The sequence below is a fragment of the Oryctolagus cuniculus genome, chromosome 10, assembly GCF_964237555.1.
Source record: "Oryctolagus cuniculus chromosome 10, mOryCun1.1, whole genome shotgun sequence".
In the NCBI taxonomy this organism is placed as follows: Eukaryota; Metazoa; Chordata; class Mammalia; order Lagomorpha; family Leporidae; genus Oryctolagus; species Oryctolagus cuniculus.
Genome location: NC_091441.1, coordinates 102317692 through 102333197, shown reverse-complemented (window position 1 = coordinate 102333197; position 15506 = coordinate 102317692). Strand labels below are relative to the sequence as shown.

The following is a 15506-nucleotide window of genomic DNA, read 5'->3' as shown; positions in this document are numbered from 1 at the left end:
CCTGCAATTCTGGCATCCCAAATGGGTGCTGGTTCGAGTCCCGGCTGCTCCACTTCAGATCTCACTCTCTGATATTGCGTGGGAAAGCAGTAAAAGATGGCCCAAGTCCTTGGGCCCCTGCACCTGCACGGGAGACCCGGAAGAAGCTCCTGGCTCCTGGCTTCGGATCGGCACAGATCCAGCTGTCGCGGCCAACTGTAGAGTGAGCCAGCGGATGGAAGACCTCTCTGCCTCTCCTTCTCTCTGTGTGTAACTCTGACTTTCAAATAAATAAATAAACATATCTTTTTAAAAAATTCAGTAAGTCTCATGAACCCCAGGAATAAACACAAATAAAGGTGAAGGTGCTAAAAATGAAGTATAAAACAATATTGTAGGCAGCCAGAGGGAAAAAGTTACCCATCTGGTAGGGAGTAAATGACGCAAGTGACTGCTAACCTGTCAGAAACAGCTGCACCGAGGCGGCAGAATGACCTCATATTGGGGGTGAAAGAAAATACTCAGCTCAGAATGCTCCGAGTTGTTTTTTAAAAAAGGTCTTTAAAGATGAGGGCTAGAATAAAGATATCTTCAAATAAAGGAAAATGAATACATTTTTTTTGGCAACAGGCTGATATTCAAGATATACCAAAAGAAGCTATTTGGGCTAAAGTAAGTTGACACCAGATAAAAGCTTGGGTGAATATCAAAGATTATCTTTTTTGCTACTCTTAATGTCTTTGTTCAGAATTGTCTATTTAAAACAAAAACAATAACAAGACTGTCTTATGGGAGTTTCTATAATGTAGATAAAAATAGATTAAAAAGCAGTAATATCAGCATGAGAGGAAGTTCTTACATTTATATGAAATGATAGGATATCCCTAGAGAAACTATGAAATAATAATAATTTAAAGAGGAAAAGCAAAAAGTAAATATGTGGACTGAAGTGGAATATTAGATATGCTTTGAATAACCAAAACAAGTCAAGGAAAGAGAGAAAATAAAATACAAATAAGACAAACAGAAAACAAATTACGGCTGGCACCGCGGTTCACTAGGCTAATCCTCCACCTTGCGGCGCCGGTACACCAGGTTCTAGTCCCGGTCGGGGTGCTGTATTCTGTCCCGGTTGCTCCTCTTCCAGGCCAGCTCTCTGCCAGGGAGTGCAGTGGAGGATGGCCCAGGTGCTTGGGCCCTGCACCTGCATGGGAGACCAGGAGAAGCACCTGGCTCCTGCCATCGGATCAGCGTGGTGCGCCGGCCGCAGTGCGCCAGCCATGGCGGCCATTGGAGGGTGAACCAATGGCAAAAGGAAGACCTTTCTCTCTGTCTCTCTCTCTCACTGTCCACTCTGCCTGTCAAAAATTAAAAAAAAAAAGAAAGAAAACAAATTACAAGGTAGTATATATATAACCATTAACACCAATATTACATCAAATGTTAATGAACTAAATCATTTAATCAAAAGGCTCCAGCCTCCACCCAGGCCCAGGCTCCCAAGACACCGCATACCTCTCTGTCTTACTGAGCTGAGCATTCTACAAGAATATTTCCCATGCATCAGTGTCCCCGGGGCTCAAAGAGCTGCTTGGACTGAGCAGGACTTTAGTCACAATGGCTGGGTTGAGCTGTTTTGTTCAAGCAATGAAGGGGAAGTGGGTAGAGCCCGTGAAGGTGCATCCCGGCCACAGACTTTAACACAGCCATCAAAATCAATGCTTTTGAATAATTTATTGACTTCGGAAGGTGATCAACAACACGCTAATTAAAAACAACACAACTATGAGTACAATGGAGGTCCATCTTTGTTACAACTATAAATATGCACAAGAGAAAAACAGACTCAAAGACGACACATGCAGTAATGGACGGCGCCTGTAGGTGGAGGGATTGTGGACGATGCTGGTCACTGAGGTGTTTTGCTTTGTGCTTTAAAGCTTTGTTAGAAACAATTGTTGTTGCTGGAAAAATTATTTTTAAAGACATACATGTGTGAGGGAAGGAGAAACAAAGATGGGATAAAGAAAGGTCGAAGTCCTTGGGGAAAACAGCGACCTGAAAGTAAGGGTCCTCTCCACCTCGATGCCAAGATAGACAGCTCCCCCACTCCTGCAAGAACAGGTGTGTTCCTATAGACGGTCCCCCCCACCCCAACCCCAACCACCACCGGCCTGTGTAGCAGGCCACAGCTGGCTGACAGGGTCAAGGGAGCAGAGATCTGATCTTAAAAATGACAGGTTCCTCCCCTCCACAGCTATCTCAAGAGGCACAGCAGGTTATTTGGATGGTGTGTATCAGTCTACTACCTACACTGATTTCAGGGGATATAAAAATTCTCCCCAGGTGTTCAGTTCCACCGCCAAAAGCAGTTCCATGCTAAAATTTCCCACTACCCGTCAACTTCTTCCATACTAAGCCCTAAGCTCTCAGGGTTTCCAAGAGTCAAACAGTTGGGGTGAAGTGAGGGTGGGAGGAGACAGTTGTGGGCTACTGATCGGCCCCAGGACCCAGAGCAGCGTCAACTGCAGAAATCACTATTTCAAGTTCAAGAGTGGTGGAGGTAGGGGATGGGAACAGGAGCTGCAGTGGCTTGGTTCACAAACGCCGACGCTCACCAATCGGAATCCCTGTTTGGGGCCAAGCCCTTTTGTCCCAGTCTCTGGGATGTGCTGCTTTGCTCACTCATCTCCTTGCCACCAGCGAGAAGTTCACGGAAAAGCTGAAGCCCCAAAGGCGATTCCACTGAGGACACGTTGAAGCCCCTTTGGCCGCAGAGGGCTGGGGTTATATCCCAGGCCAGGCCTCAGGATCCACTGGGAGAGCCCTGCTGTCTCCTCCCTCTGCCCATCATAGCACGCCTGGCAGCTCATGGGTGCTGGGGCCTGGATCTGCCTCCAGGGGTCCGAGTCAGAACCCAGCAGAGAGCTCGTGCTCCGCTGTGGAGGGAGATACGGAGCTGGCCCTCTCCAGCCTCTCCGTGGAGAGGAAGGGGAGCCATTTAGCCAGGTACGTGTGGAAGAGCTGGCGCAGGTACTTCTGGAACCTCTCCCCAACAAAGACGTAGATCACGGGGTTGACGCAGCAGTGAGTGTAGGCGATCACCTCCGTCACTTGTATGGCCAGGTCCAGCTGCTTGCTCTGCTCACACTGATTGGTGAACAGGGAGTCTTGGAAAGCGGAGACCAACAGCGTCAGGTTATAGGGGGTCCAAAACAGAAAGAAGATGAGCATGATGACAAAAATCAGCCGCACGGCCCTGGACTTCTTCTCATTCGGTCGTCTGAGCAGGATCTGGATAATTCCCGTGTAGCAGACGACCATGACCAGCAGGGGCAGAACAAGCCCTAGGATGTTCAGTTTCAGAGCCTGGAACTGCTTCCACTGTCTCAGGCTCTCGTGAGGGAAGTGAAGGCTGCAGGTGTAATGAGTGAACTCCCACTGCGTCTTGGAAAAGCGGAAGCCCGGGATGGCAGCCAGGATGGTGAGGGCCCAGGTGACGATGCTGGTGACGATGCCGAAGCTGACTGTCCGGGCGCGCAGGGCGAACACGGCGTGCACGATGGCCAGGTACCTGTCGATGGTGAGCAGGATGATGAAGAAGACCTCGCTGTACAAGCCGACGTAATACAGCCCGGAGAGGAACTTGCACAGGACATCGCCGAAGACCCAGTCATCCTTTAGCCGGTAGTCGATCCAGAAGGGCAGCGTGAAGAGGAAGAGGAGGTCGGAAATGGCCAGGTTGAGGAGGTAGATGCTGGTCATGCTCCGGAGTCTCTTGTATTTCATGAGGACCAAGACCACCAGGACGTTGCCGACCAGGCCAATGACAAACACCAGGGAGTACAAAGGGGGCAGCAGTTGGGCCCCAAAGGCCCTCACAGCCACCTTCTGGCACGGGGTCGTGTCCTCATAGTCATACTCTGTGGTCGTATCATAGTCCGTGGTGGTGGCTGATGTCTCCATCCTGGCCTCTCCTATGAGCAAAGGAAAACAGTGTCTGTGTTTACTTTGCTGGTAAAGGCAGTGGGTTCTCGGGGCTGCCGCCTGCAGTGCCGGCATCCCACATTGGCGCCTGTTTGAGTCCTGACTGCTCCTCTTCTGATCCAGCTGTCTGCTAATGGCCTGGGAAGACAGTAGATGGCCCAACTCCTTGGGTCCCTGCACTAGTGTGGGAGACCCGGAGGAAGCTCCTGGCTTTGGATTAGCCCAGCTCCGGCTTCCAGCTGTTGTGGCCATTTGGGGAGTGAACCAGCAGATGGAAGACCCCTCTCCCTCTCTCTCTTTCTCCCTCTCTGTAACTCTGCCTTTCAAATAAATCTCTTTTTTAAAAAAAAACACAGGTTACAGCTTGTCAACCCCTTGACAAAGTTGAGTGCCTACTGTGTGCCAGGCCCTGGAGATGGAGTGGTGAGCGAGGGACACCCAGGTCCTCTCAGTCCTCATGGAAGCTACAGCTTAACAGGAGGGGCCACGATAAACAACTGAGTGTACACATCATTCAGCCACTCGGGCACTGGTGTTGTTCAGGGGGTGGGAGAGCCAGACAGGGTAGACCTTACCCAGCAATTCATAACCAAAACACCTCCCCATGGCCAGGTCTCTTAGTGCTAATGGAGGGTGCATGACTGTTCCCATCTTAGAGGTAGTTCCACAGAGGTCTGGAGATGGTAGGAAATGCTCCTGAAGACACACACATGATGAGAGCAAGGGCTGGAGCTCAAACCTAGGTATGCCCAGCCCTGAAACCACTCTGCTTTCCTGCTCCTAATCACAGGGCCATGGCTTTGCCCTGCAGAGCCCACAGGAGGTCTCCAGGAAGGAAAACAGTCCTGGCTGAGGAAGAACCCCCTACTACAGCCAGACCTCCATAGCTTTTAGGTTGAAAAAGGTCGCAGCCAGGGCAGACCCTGGGAGCACTGGAAAGTGTGTGGACATTTGGGGAGCAGCTGTCACAAGATCTGGACCAAGGATGTCCCACGATGCAGAAATGAGTCTATCCCAAGGCGAACTGGGCCGCCACAGGGAGATCCTCAGTGGCCAACCCCATCCCTTGGTCAATGGGAACCTGGAAGGCACTGGAATGAATGGGCTCAGCCCGGCCCACTCCTCCAGGCACAGATCGGTCTCCGGGTGGCTTTGCAGACCTCCCGGGAGAACCCAAAGACTTCAGAGGGAAGCGTGGGCCAGAAGAGCGGTGACTTGGTGAGAAAGAGAAACCTGGAGCTCGGGAGGGAGGACTCAGAACAGCCCTGAGCAGTGCTGTCTCATGGTCACCAGAGGAAAGCTACATTTCTCCGAAAGAAGCTCTTGGGTATTTTTACCCAGAACTGCCTGGAAACAAAACCAAAACCAAAGAGAACCACTGACACATTGCGATGTAGTGCAGCTTTGGAATCCGTTCCAATGGCCTCCTAAGATGCCTCTCCCAAAGCAGGCATGGGCATTGCTGTAGCCCAGCAGCTGTGTGAGCTCCTACACTGGGCCTCCATCCCTCCTCTGCTGTGAGGTTCCCTGTGAGAACAGCGCTCCCCCTACCCGCACCCTGGCACTCAATGGGCCCTGAGTGAGTGTTAAGGGGCCTCCTCCTCCACAGTGGCCTGTCTCTGAGGCCTGGCATCGCCAGCATGTTCTAGACTACAATTCTACCCTAGTGACTGTCCCCATCCACCTCTGCACTGCCCCTGCTAGGTCTCCTTACAGATCATCTAGACCTGGTGACAATGACAATCCCTTCTTGTGAATGACAGTTTGAACTGTTGGTCACAAGTTGACCTCCCGGAAGTAGAGCGTATAGGGCTGGTTAGCAGAGCCTGGGGAGGGCGTGGGGGAAGGGAGGATGGAGAGAGGCTGTGGGCAGGTGCAGAGGTGCAGCTGGCTAGAATAACTTGCAGTGCCATTTAGCACAGTAGGATAAGGATTGACAAGAATTAATGGAATATATCAAAAACCTAGTAGGGAAGATTTTGAATGCTCCTAACACAAAGTAACAGTTGTTACATCTGAGGTGATAGAAATCTGACCATTACACCTGTATTGGAATGTCACACTGACCTTATAAATATGTAAGTTATTATGTGTCAATTAAAATATATTTAAAATAAATAAAAAGATAACTTCAATGGAGTTTTTTGGTAGGTTGTTACCCACCTGAATTGATTTGACCCAAATACCAACCAGTAAGGGAGCTGGCGCCGGCTTCCTAATTCCTGTCTTGAGCCTGAGTCTCTGCTGCTCTTCCTTCTACTTTCTTAACAAATGCTCACAGCTCACAACGTTCACATTTCTCCAAGTCTGGGAAATTGAGGCCCATGGGAGGGGTTGGGCACCCTGGCTGGGAGGGGAGATGTTCTGGCTGGGTGGGAAGTGCAGGGGGCTCTCACTGTCCGCCAACTCCATCCCTGCGACTCGCTCCTCCATCTCCGGGACTGGCCGCGGCCCCATCAGCCTCTGTGTGGAGAAGCTGCGAAGACGGGCCGCTCAGATCAGCGGTCAGCGCTTCTCGGTCAGCGCACAGCGAGGGAAACACAAAATGCAGCAGGCGCAAAGGCAGCCTCATGGACCCAGAATGATGGCCGCGGTGCAGGCGAGTGGGATCCACGTTGCCAGGGGTGCCTCTCTGAACGTCTCCTCTGTAGTGTCTCAGCTCCCGCTCCGTCTGCTATTTGCAGAACTTGTCAGGCGCCATGCAATGAATGTCTCCAGGCTAAGTTGCTCCTAAAGGGAGACGCCCCGGTGTGGAGCCTTGGGAGAAAAATTGAGGGGTCATGCTGCCAACTGATCTGCCAGCTCTGCTGTCGTCTACTGTGGAGGTCTGCCCCAAGGTCATCGCACAGTGGTCGGCAGTAGCCCCGGAGCCTGGCAGCACTAGTGTCTGTCTTCCAGGCAGGGTCTTGGGGCAGCCTGTGATGGCAGAAGACCACGGCCAGTGGTATGCTGGCTGGCTGGCTGGTTGGGAAGAGCCAGTTGTGTGCGTTTCTTCCCTGTTGCCCGTTCATCACGTTGCTAGCTTGAAATTGAATGCAGCGGAAGAATCTATACTACGGACATGGGCCAACGTTGCAAACCAGGGATCTTTTCTCAGGCTAGTCCATTGTCACTCATTTACCAGCACGTCCCTGCCCAGGCCCCACAGCCTGAGCTGTACTGCTAGTTGGTATTGGAACAAAAGGGTCTATGAATGGCACCTAGCCTGGTGGCAAACTTCTACAAAGTTTCCAGTTCTTCAAAAACCTGCACCCTCTGACACTCCCAGAGGAGGAGCTGCTGTGGGAAATATCTACAAGCGGCTGCCATGCCCGCGCGGCCCCTCCCCCCCTTCATAACACAAGTCTGCCCTACGTCTTTGTTTTCATGGAGCAGAGCGGATGCACTGGCTCGCTGCCTGGGACACCTACCTCCTCTAAAGACCACAGAAGTTCTGATGACGAGGATCCCTGATTCTAACCTCCCTCACTGGTTCAGTATCAAATCATCCCAGCATCTGCCATGCCTTTTCTTATCACTGTTTCTGTCTTGACACAATTACTTTGTATGCCACACTTGGTCATTTGCCAAATAATTTCCACTTAAATAACGTGCACCAAAAGTGCCTCTCGTCTCTTCATATTGATGCTCATAATCAGTCAACAACAATCATTCAAGAGAACGTCCTGTTTAGCAAAAAACCACTTTACATCTGAGCCCCAGCCTTCCAAATGCACCCATTCTCCATATTGCTAGACAATCAAATGGCCTTGCAGGTGCATCAGTGGGCTCCTTAGACATTTGCCTGATCCCCAAAGAATTTCCTCTCCCCTTTTAGGACCTCCCAACTGATTGCCTGTCGTTAAACCAGATGGCCCTCAACAGTAAACAAGACAGAAAAGACAAGTGTCACTTACTCTGGTTCCAAGGGATTTTGTCCACAAAGTCTTTGTTTCCGGGGCTTTTTAGAGTCTTTAGGCATTCAGAGTTCAAGGTCCTGACCCAGTAGGAAATATTCAGCTTCCTGTGTGGTAGTGGAGATTGACTCCGGCTTTATAGTCTTTCAGAAAGACAAGAAGAGACAAAGTTCTTCTTTTTGTAGGGTTGGGTGCCCATGAATGGCCACAACGCCCACCAGTGGCCAGTTCCTGGAGGGCAAGTTCACAGCAAGGTTTTCTCTGCTCACTCTGCTTCGAGTACTTCGAGTGTTCTCCCTAGGGGCTCTGCCTTAAGGGAATCGGGGAGGGTGGGGCTGGGTGGAGTTGAGTGGGGTGAGGTGAGTGAGGGTGAGTGTTCCCAGCACTTGTGGAGCAATTGAAGGCCAGCCTGCGTCTGTGCGGGGTGGAGGCAGGGCATTTCTTGTGGTCAGTGAGTAGCTTTTTTTTTTAAGATTGCAGATGAAGCATTCTAAAGCAGAACCCTGAGTTTTGTTCCTCAAAACTGTGGGACTGACCGTGGCCTGAGCAAGGCGGTAGCTTCACATTGCTGTCCTCTACCTCCGCCAGCTCCAGCTGTTCACTGCTCTTGCCTCTGCTCCCCAGCCCCCTACAGGATGGTTTCCCCTCCAGGAACCACCAGCACGAGTGGAACACGGGACTATGCGGTGGTTTCGGCCTTTCAGTCTCATCCCCTGCTCCTATTTTATGCAATGGTCAAACATGAGCCAAGTTCAAATCTCAGATCTCTACTATAGCACAGGCGGATCATCCTACCACTCTGAGTCTTGGTTCTCACGCTGTCAAAGGAGAACACTGAACCTTTGGCGTCAGAGCAGGAGTAGGGAGCCAACTTGTGAAAAAGCTCGGCTGCCTGGCACAAGGAAAGTTACCCAATAAGTGACGCTGACCGTGACTCTCCCCACCTACTCTGCCCCGGGATTGTGTCCGCTGTCAGCTGGGGACACTCCTAACCTCCCTCACAGGGTCACAGAACTCACAATGGAAATATGCTTTGCAGATCTCACTCGTCCCTTCCCTTCATGGCTTGGTTTGCTCACCTGCAAAATGAAGATTTTGGACCAGGTCGCTCAGTAGGCAACTGCTGTCCCCAAATAAGTAAGTGGGGAGATGACATGGACCTGGCTACTTTGCTGGAAGATCAGTTTCCAGAGAGCAGAGGCTATAGGACCTGCCAATTCCTTGGCATGTCTCAGGGGGAGACATGGTCAGCATCTCTAATTCTTGACCAGCCTTCCAGCTGCGCCCTGGGTTTCTGTGGTACCCACATTGCAGAGTGCACCTGCCAAGCAATAGACTTGTTCTGCTAACAAACATCTGTTGAACATGCACCATGTGGTAGGCAGTATAATAGGCACTAGGGATATAGCACTGACCCAAAGAGGCAGACACCATTCTGGGAGAGCTCACAGCTTTGCAAGGCTTGTACGCAATTCAGCAGGCACCACCATAAGGAACAATTTTTATAGTGGTCTGGGAAGGACACTGGGCCAAAGGAAGGTGCACCTGGGGTGGGTGGGTGCGCTCTGGAGTGCTAGAGTACTCGCAGAGCAGTGGTTTTCAAAGGGAGGTTCCCACCTCAGCAACATCAGCTTTGCCAGGTGCTGCCAGTGATGCCAATTCCTGGGTCCAGCCCAGACCTGCCAACTCAGAAATTCCAGAGATGAGGCCTAATAACCCTTGTTTCAACAAGACCCAAGCATGCTTATGTTGGGGAAACAGATTGAGCTTTTCTCTGGACCTTTGACCAAAGTCCCAGGTGATCTTTGTCCGAGAGAAGGGAGTTGGACCAGATGTGAGCTAGGAAGACTTGTTGAGCTTGAGGCCTCAACAGGAGGCTACTGAGGCAGCTCTTCTGTCTCTCCTCCCTAAACCCAGACTCAGGGGGAGGCAACCCCCAGGCACGCACACACAAATGCACACACATGCAGACACACTCCTCCACCTTAACACAGCTCGTGTGCACAGTGGAAAGGGAACAGAGAGACGAGAGAGAAACCGTTCATTTCTCCTATGATCCCTCGGCTCCCATCACCAAACGAATCAAGGGTTCACTCAAAGCTGCCATTTTGTCCTTGACCCAGACAGTGGCTCTCTTCCTTGGAGAGGAGGGGATGATGTGGGAAGTTCTGATTGCCCCCAAGAAGCTGCAATGGAAACCTCACGCTTGGCTGGGCCCTGTCCTGGGACAGCCTCCCACCTCTGCCCTGGTGTCAATGCCAGGAGATCCTGCCAGAGACCGCCTTCAACACCTGCAGAGTCCATTGTCCCTGGCTGTCGTTTGGACCAACCTCATCCACATCAACAGCAGAACTTCGCCTTCTGGCCATGAATTCTCCTCAAATCAACAAAGTCAGGGATTTTGGGGGCAGTGGCTATTGGGAAAGAATTTTTTTTAATTTTACTGTTTAATTAACTTATTTGAAAGACACAGAGACAGAAATTGAGAGAAATATCCTAACTGTGGATTCACTCCTCAGATGCCTGCAACAGCTGGGGCTGGGCCAGGATGAAGCCAGGAGCTTGGAACTCAATCCGAGTCTCCCAGATGGGCGGCAGGGACCCAGCTGCTGGAGCCATCAGCACTGCCTCTCAAGGAGCGTATCAGTAGGAAGCCGCAATCAGGAGAGGAGCAGGGACTTGACTCTTGGCACTCCAATGTGGGATGCGCCTGTCCCAAGCAGTGGCTTAGCCACTGGACCAAAAGCCCATCCCAGAAAACTATTCATCAAGCCAGGCAAGTAAAAGTCTCCAGCCCGTCACTCTACAAGGGCGAGCAAGGTCTGAGGCCGAGAAGGGGAGGATCCCAGAGTGGGAAGCAGGTAGCCTCCGAGAAAGCTGCTTCTGCGTGCCTCATGTCAAGATCCCCGGGGATCCTGCCACCTGCACCCCAACCCAGACATTCTGATTTGCTTGGTCTGGGGTGCAGCCTAGAACTTTCATATGCAAAAAGCTTTGAGGAAGTAAAACCACCGGCCCAGAGCAGTGGTTCTCAAACTTGAGTATGCTCCAAGTCTACAGAGGGCATTTACGGCACAGACCTCTGGGACTCGCCTCCCAAGATTTGTACTGAGGACGAGACCTAAGGATTTGCATTTCTAGTAAGGTCTGAGAACACTGATCTACAGGATTCCCTGAGATGTCATTCGTTTCCTTTTTTAAGTTCACAAAACCCAAAGTGAAAAGTTAAGCCCACTTATCCCTAGCCCTATTCCCAGTTTCCCTCTCAACAAACAAAAACAGGTAGCTGACTCTTGTGTCTCTTTAAAAACACACACACAATTTTCTAAACACAAATGAGCACATTTGAGAAAAATCACCTTCCACATTGCTTTCATAAAAGTGTTGGCCTCATTTGAAAAAACCCTCTTTGTGCTGTTTATCTGAGAGGCCGTGAGCTCTCTTCCGCTGGTCCACTCCTCAAACTCCTCAAACAGCTGGGGCTGAGCCATGTGGAAGCTGGGAGTAGGGGATTCACTCTCTCCAGTCTCTTGCGTGGTGGCAGGGCCTCCACTACTGAACCTATCACCTACCAGCCCCCGGGTGAGCATTAGCAGGAAACTGGAGGCTGGGGCTGGGGCAGGGGCAGGGGTAGGGGCTGGGGCTGGGGCTGGGGCAGGGGCTGGGCTGGGGCAGGGGCTGGGGCAGGGGCTGGGGCTGGGGCAGGGGCTGGGGCTGGGGCAGTGCCTGGGGCTGGGGCTGGGCCCCAGGAACTCCAGTATGGGATAGGAGCACCCTAACCAGCGTCTTGACTGTAGGATAAACGCCCGCTCTCCATTGCTTTTGACACTGGATGTTACACCCAAGAGATTTTTCTCAGCCAGCACACAGGAATGGGCTTTTCGGTGCTGGCTGTAGCCTCCTGATGTAGGAATACACAGACCCCTCCTCATCTCCTCACTTCCCCTCCACTTACCCCCTCACCCCATTCCTCTTCCCTTGTCTAAGTTCCTTTCACAGCCTTTCTTTCTACCACCCCCCTCACTCTGAATTTCTTCTATCCTCATCATCAGCTCTCTTTTCCTGCTTAACCTCTGCCTCTCCTTGCCTGTCTGCCCCCCAGGCTCTCCAACACTCCCCAGCATTCTACAGATTCCAACCTGACCCCACCAAAGGGGCTAGAACACAGCAGTTCTTGGTTCCCTGTCTCTTCTCTCCTGCTCAATTGTCCACTGTGCAGGGGGCACTTCCTCTCAGATTCCTCTCATCCTCCATGGATCATCTAAGAGGCCACTTCCTCCCTGAAGCCTGGCAAGCAACCCACACATCTCTCTCATTACTCAAAAGGAGGGTCTTAAAATCTTGACATCGGGGCGCCGGATTCTGTCCTGGTTGTTCCTCTTCCAGTCCAGCTCTCTGCTGTGGCCCGGGAAGGCAGTGGAGGATGGCCTGCGTGCTTGGGCCCTGCACCTGCATGGAAGACCAGGAGGAAGCACCTGGCTCCTGGCTTCTGGCTCTGTGGCAGCCATTTCGGGAGTGAACCAACGGAAGGAAGACCTTTCTCTCTCTCTCTCTTACTGTCTACACTCTGCCTGTCAAAAAAAAAAAATCATGACATCATTTCTACAATTCTGTGTTTAGCTGCATGGTCAGAGCTGGTTGTATTCCATGTCTGGTGGTGGATGCCAAGTGTTGGCTGGGGACTCTCAGCTCACCTCTGCCACTCATGCCCCAACTGGCCAGACAGGCAACACTACACAGTGGTCTCAGGCTGATGTCACTACACAGTGGTCTCAGGCTGATGTTCCAAGAGTAGCAAGTAGAAGCTACAAAGCATCTTAGGTCATAACCTTGGAAGTCACATAATGTCACTTCAGCCGCATTCTGTTACTTGAAGCAAATCACAAAGCAAGCAGGCCAGGAAATAGAAACTACCCTTTAAGGAGGAGCTACAAGGGCATGATGGGACAGGCTTGTGTACTAGGATAGGGAGAATTTGGGGCCATACTCTGCCGTCTGCCACAGTGCAGATTGCCTCCAGTCCCGCAGTGAGGGAATTCCTTGAATTCTTTTCCTCTAATGCTCCTGTCCAGTCCTCCCCCCTCAGTGTCTCACTTCTAGGGTGGTAACTCCTGGCCATGTCACCAACCTCTGTAGCTCCTCATCAGCTCCATTCCCAGCACCCCAGCCTCTGAGCACCTGCTACCTCACTGCTCCAGGAGGCAGCCATGATGGCTCAAGTAGTTAAATCCCTGTCTTCCGCGTGGGAGACATAGATTGAGTTCCTTGCTCCTGACTTCAGGCCCAGCCCAGATGTTAGGGCGTTAGGAGAGTGAGACGGAAGATGCACTCTCTCGCGTGCTCTCTCTCTCCCTACCCCCACCCCTCAGATGAGTAATTATTTTTCAATCTATGGACCATCCTGACAGCCCCTCTCTTACATGCACCCTCAGCTCTTTTCCTCTTTTACAATCTTGTCAAGCCACTTAGCAAAATCCCAGTCCTGGTTAGATCCAGTCCTTCATCTACACCCCACAGTTGAAGATGGGTGGATCATAGCTGGATCCAAAGAGCACATCCCACACTCTGTCCACCATCTCCGCTGGGGATTCCACAAGACCCCTCTAGATCCCGCCCTTTCCCCAGCTCCCACTGCGGCCCCATTCACCCGTCCTTCCCACGGCTCCCACAGAGCCCTGGAGGAAGGCTTGCCACAACCCTTTTGAACCTAGCACATAACCTGCTAGCAAAACCTCTCATCTCTGTCTCCCCGAAATGCAATATAGAAAGAATTGTATTCATTCTCACTACATCCACTGCTTCCACCCGAGCCCCAGCCACCCAAGACCTGCTCATCCGAGACCACAGCCTATTTCAACATAGCAGCCACATTGACTCTGAGAGGAATTTCAGCCAGGCTGCCTTCCATCAGACCCTTCCACGGCCTACAAGGTGGCTCACCCCTACTCCTCATTTCTTTTCTGACTTCCTCTCCTGAAATCCCCCCTTTGCCCACTCCGCTCCAGCCAAACTGGCCTCCAGCAGGTGCACTTCCACCACAGGGCCTTTGCAGTCTTTCTGCCTAGATGCCCCTCCCCCACCTCCTTCCTTTCTGCGTGTACTTATCCCTTATTTAAAAGAGCATCTGTAACCACCTTGCCCACTTTACTTAGCATCACCTGATATAGTATCTGTTTTACATAGTCCTTTCCCTACCGTTCTGCAATGCAGTGCCAGCTCCCTAAGGGCTGGAGCATTCTCCCTTCTGCTGCATCCCCACGTAGCAGGTGCTCGATAACATTTTTGAGTGAATACACATCACGGGAAGTTCAGAGCTGGCATGGCTGCCAACCAGGTCGACCTGGCAGCTCAGCGGCTGCAGCCCAGGCCCAGGTTCTTTGCATCTTTGGCTCTGACTTGCTCAGACCAACTTGGCTCAGGGCCACGAGAGGGCTGATGGTGTCACACCCTGGCATGATGACATCTACCAGAATAAAAGGGCCTCCTCCTCCTCTGGCCAATTTGTAAGGATACAGAAGCCTTGGCATAGTGTGTGAAGACAGCCACCTGGGAGGCGCTTTCTCTGCCCTAAGACCAGGGACACAGAGTCTGGGTGACTTGGGGGAGCTTCTCTTTGCATGTGTGTGCCATGGGGAGGTGCTTGGCAGGAAGCAGACACTAGGGGGCAGGATTTGAGAAGCTATCAATGATGGAAGAGCACTCGGTCCCCTCCCAGCATCCCTCCCCTCTCCAGCCTCCCCACCTGTCTCCAGTACGCCCACCTCTAGGGTATTTTCTGCTGGCCGAGAGCCCCAGGCACGGCCACCGAGGCTCCAAGGCTGGTGGTGCCAAGGCTGCTCACTAGACCACTGTAGTTCTGTAAACCAAGCACCCCCAAGAACTGAGCAGGGCTCAGTGAACTTGGTGTGAACTTGGTGGAGAAGCGGACAGAAATGGAGAAAGTGATAATCATCCTTTGTACCCACAAGCAGGCGGCAGGCAGTCAAGGGTGCATCCCTGCCCTCCCTCATAGGCAGTCTGAAAGCTTTAAATGACACAGAGGCTCCCGCTGCCCTGGAAGGGTCCCCTTCTACCACACCCCTCACGCAGCTCTCAGGTGCGTGTTCTGTCCAGCCCCAGGTGGGTCGTGTTCATCAGGGAGCCCGCTGTGGGCGCTCAGCATCAGGGTCGCCCCAAGTCCCACTCCCAGGCCTATCAAGCCAGAAGGGCTGGAGCCAGAGCCTGCACTTTAACAAGCCCTCCAGGTGCTCCTAGTTGGTGGCAGAGTTGGAAAAATCATTGCCAGATCCTGGCTGTCCAAAGTGCTGGTAGGACCTGAGCACATACCAGAGAGGCAGACTCCCAAGCGCCCCTCCCTACACACACACCTGCTTACTGAATGGAAATCTGCATTGCACCAGATCCCAGGGGCCTGGTTTGCACACTGCCTGGCCTAGAGCGTCATGGTCTAGTGGGGCAGAGGGTTCAAGAGATGCACAGGGGATGGGGAGGGGAGACAGAGCACCCGGCAAAGGCACCCACGCCCTATCAAGGACCACCAGCAAGGGGAGGGGCCTCTGCCAGAGGACTGCAGGGCTGGAGCCTGGTGGGTGGTGAGGCAGAACACACTGCCCAGCACAGCCCAGCACCTTTCAGGAATCCCTG

The 15506-nt window shown here is 52.2% G+C and overlaps 1 protein-coding gene across 3 annotated transcripts; it reads right to left on the bottom strand.

Moving 5' to 3' along the window:
- Window positions 1–1694: 1694 nt before the first annotated feature.
- On the bottom strand, window positions 1695–8193 carry CCR1 (chemokine (C-C motif) receptor 1). Of its 3 annotated transcripts, XM_070049810.1 has the most exons (3): window positions 7863–8193; window positions 6157–6723; window positions 1695–3956 (listed from the first exon to the last, which is right to left on the bottom strand). In XM_070049810.1, the coding sequence occupies exon 3, from the start codon at window positions 3943–3945 to the stop codon at window positions 2890–2892; it is 1056 nt and encodes a 351-aa protein (XP_069905911.1). In that variant the 5' UTR covers window positions 3946–3956; window positions 6157–6723; window positions 7863–8193; the 3' UTR covers window positions 1695–2889. The 3 variants fall into 3 exon arrangements, with proteins under 3 accessions (XP_069905911.1, XP_008258699.1, NP_001164595.1); XM_008260477.4 differs by lacking the exon at window positions 6157–6723 and having other exon boundaries at window positions 7863–8186; NM_001171124.1 differs by lacking the exons at window positions 6157–6723; window positions 7863–8193 and having other exon boundaries at window positions 2890–3945.
- Window positions 8194–15506: the final 7313 nt, after the last annotated feature.

Excerpts from the sequence above, each read along its gene's own strand:
- CCR1 (XM_070049810.1), bottom strand. The coding sequence starts at position 3,945 with ATGGAGACATCAGCCACCACCACGGACTATGATACGACCACAGAGTAT.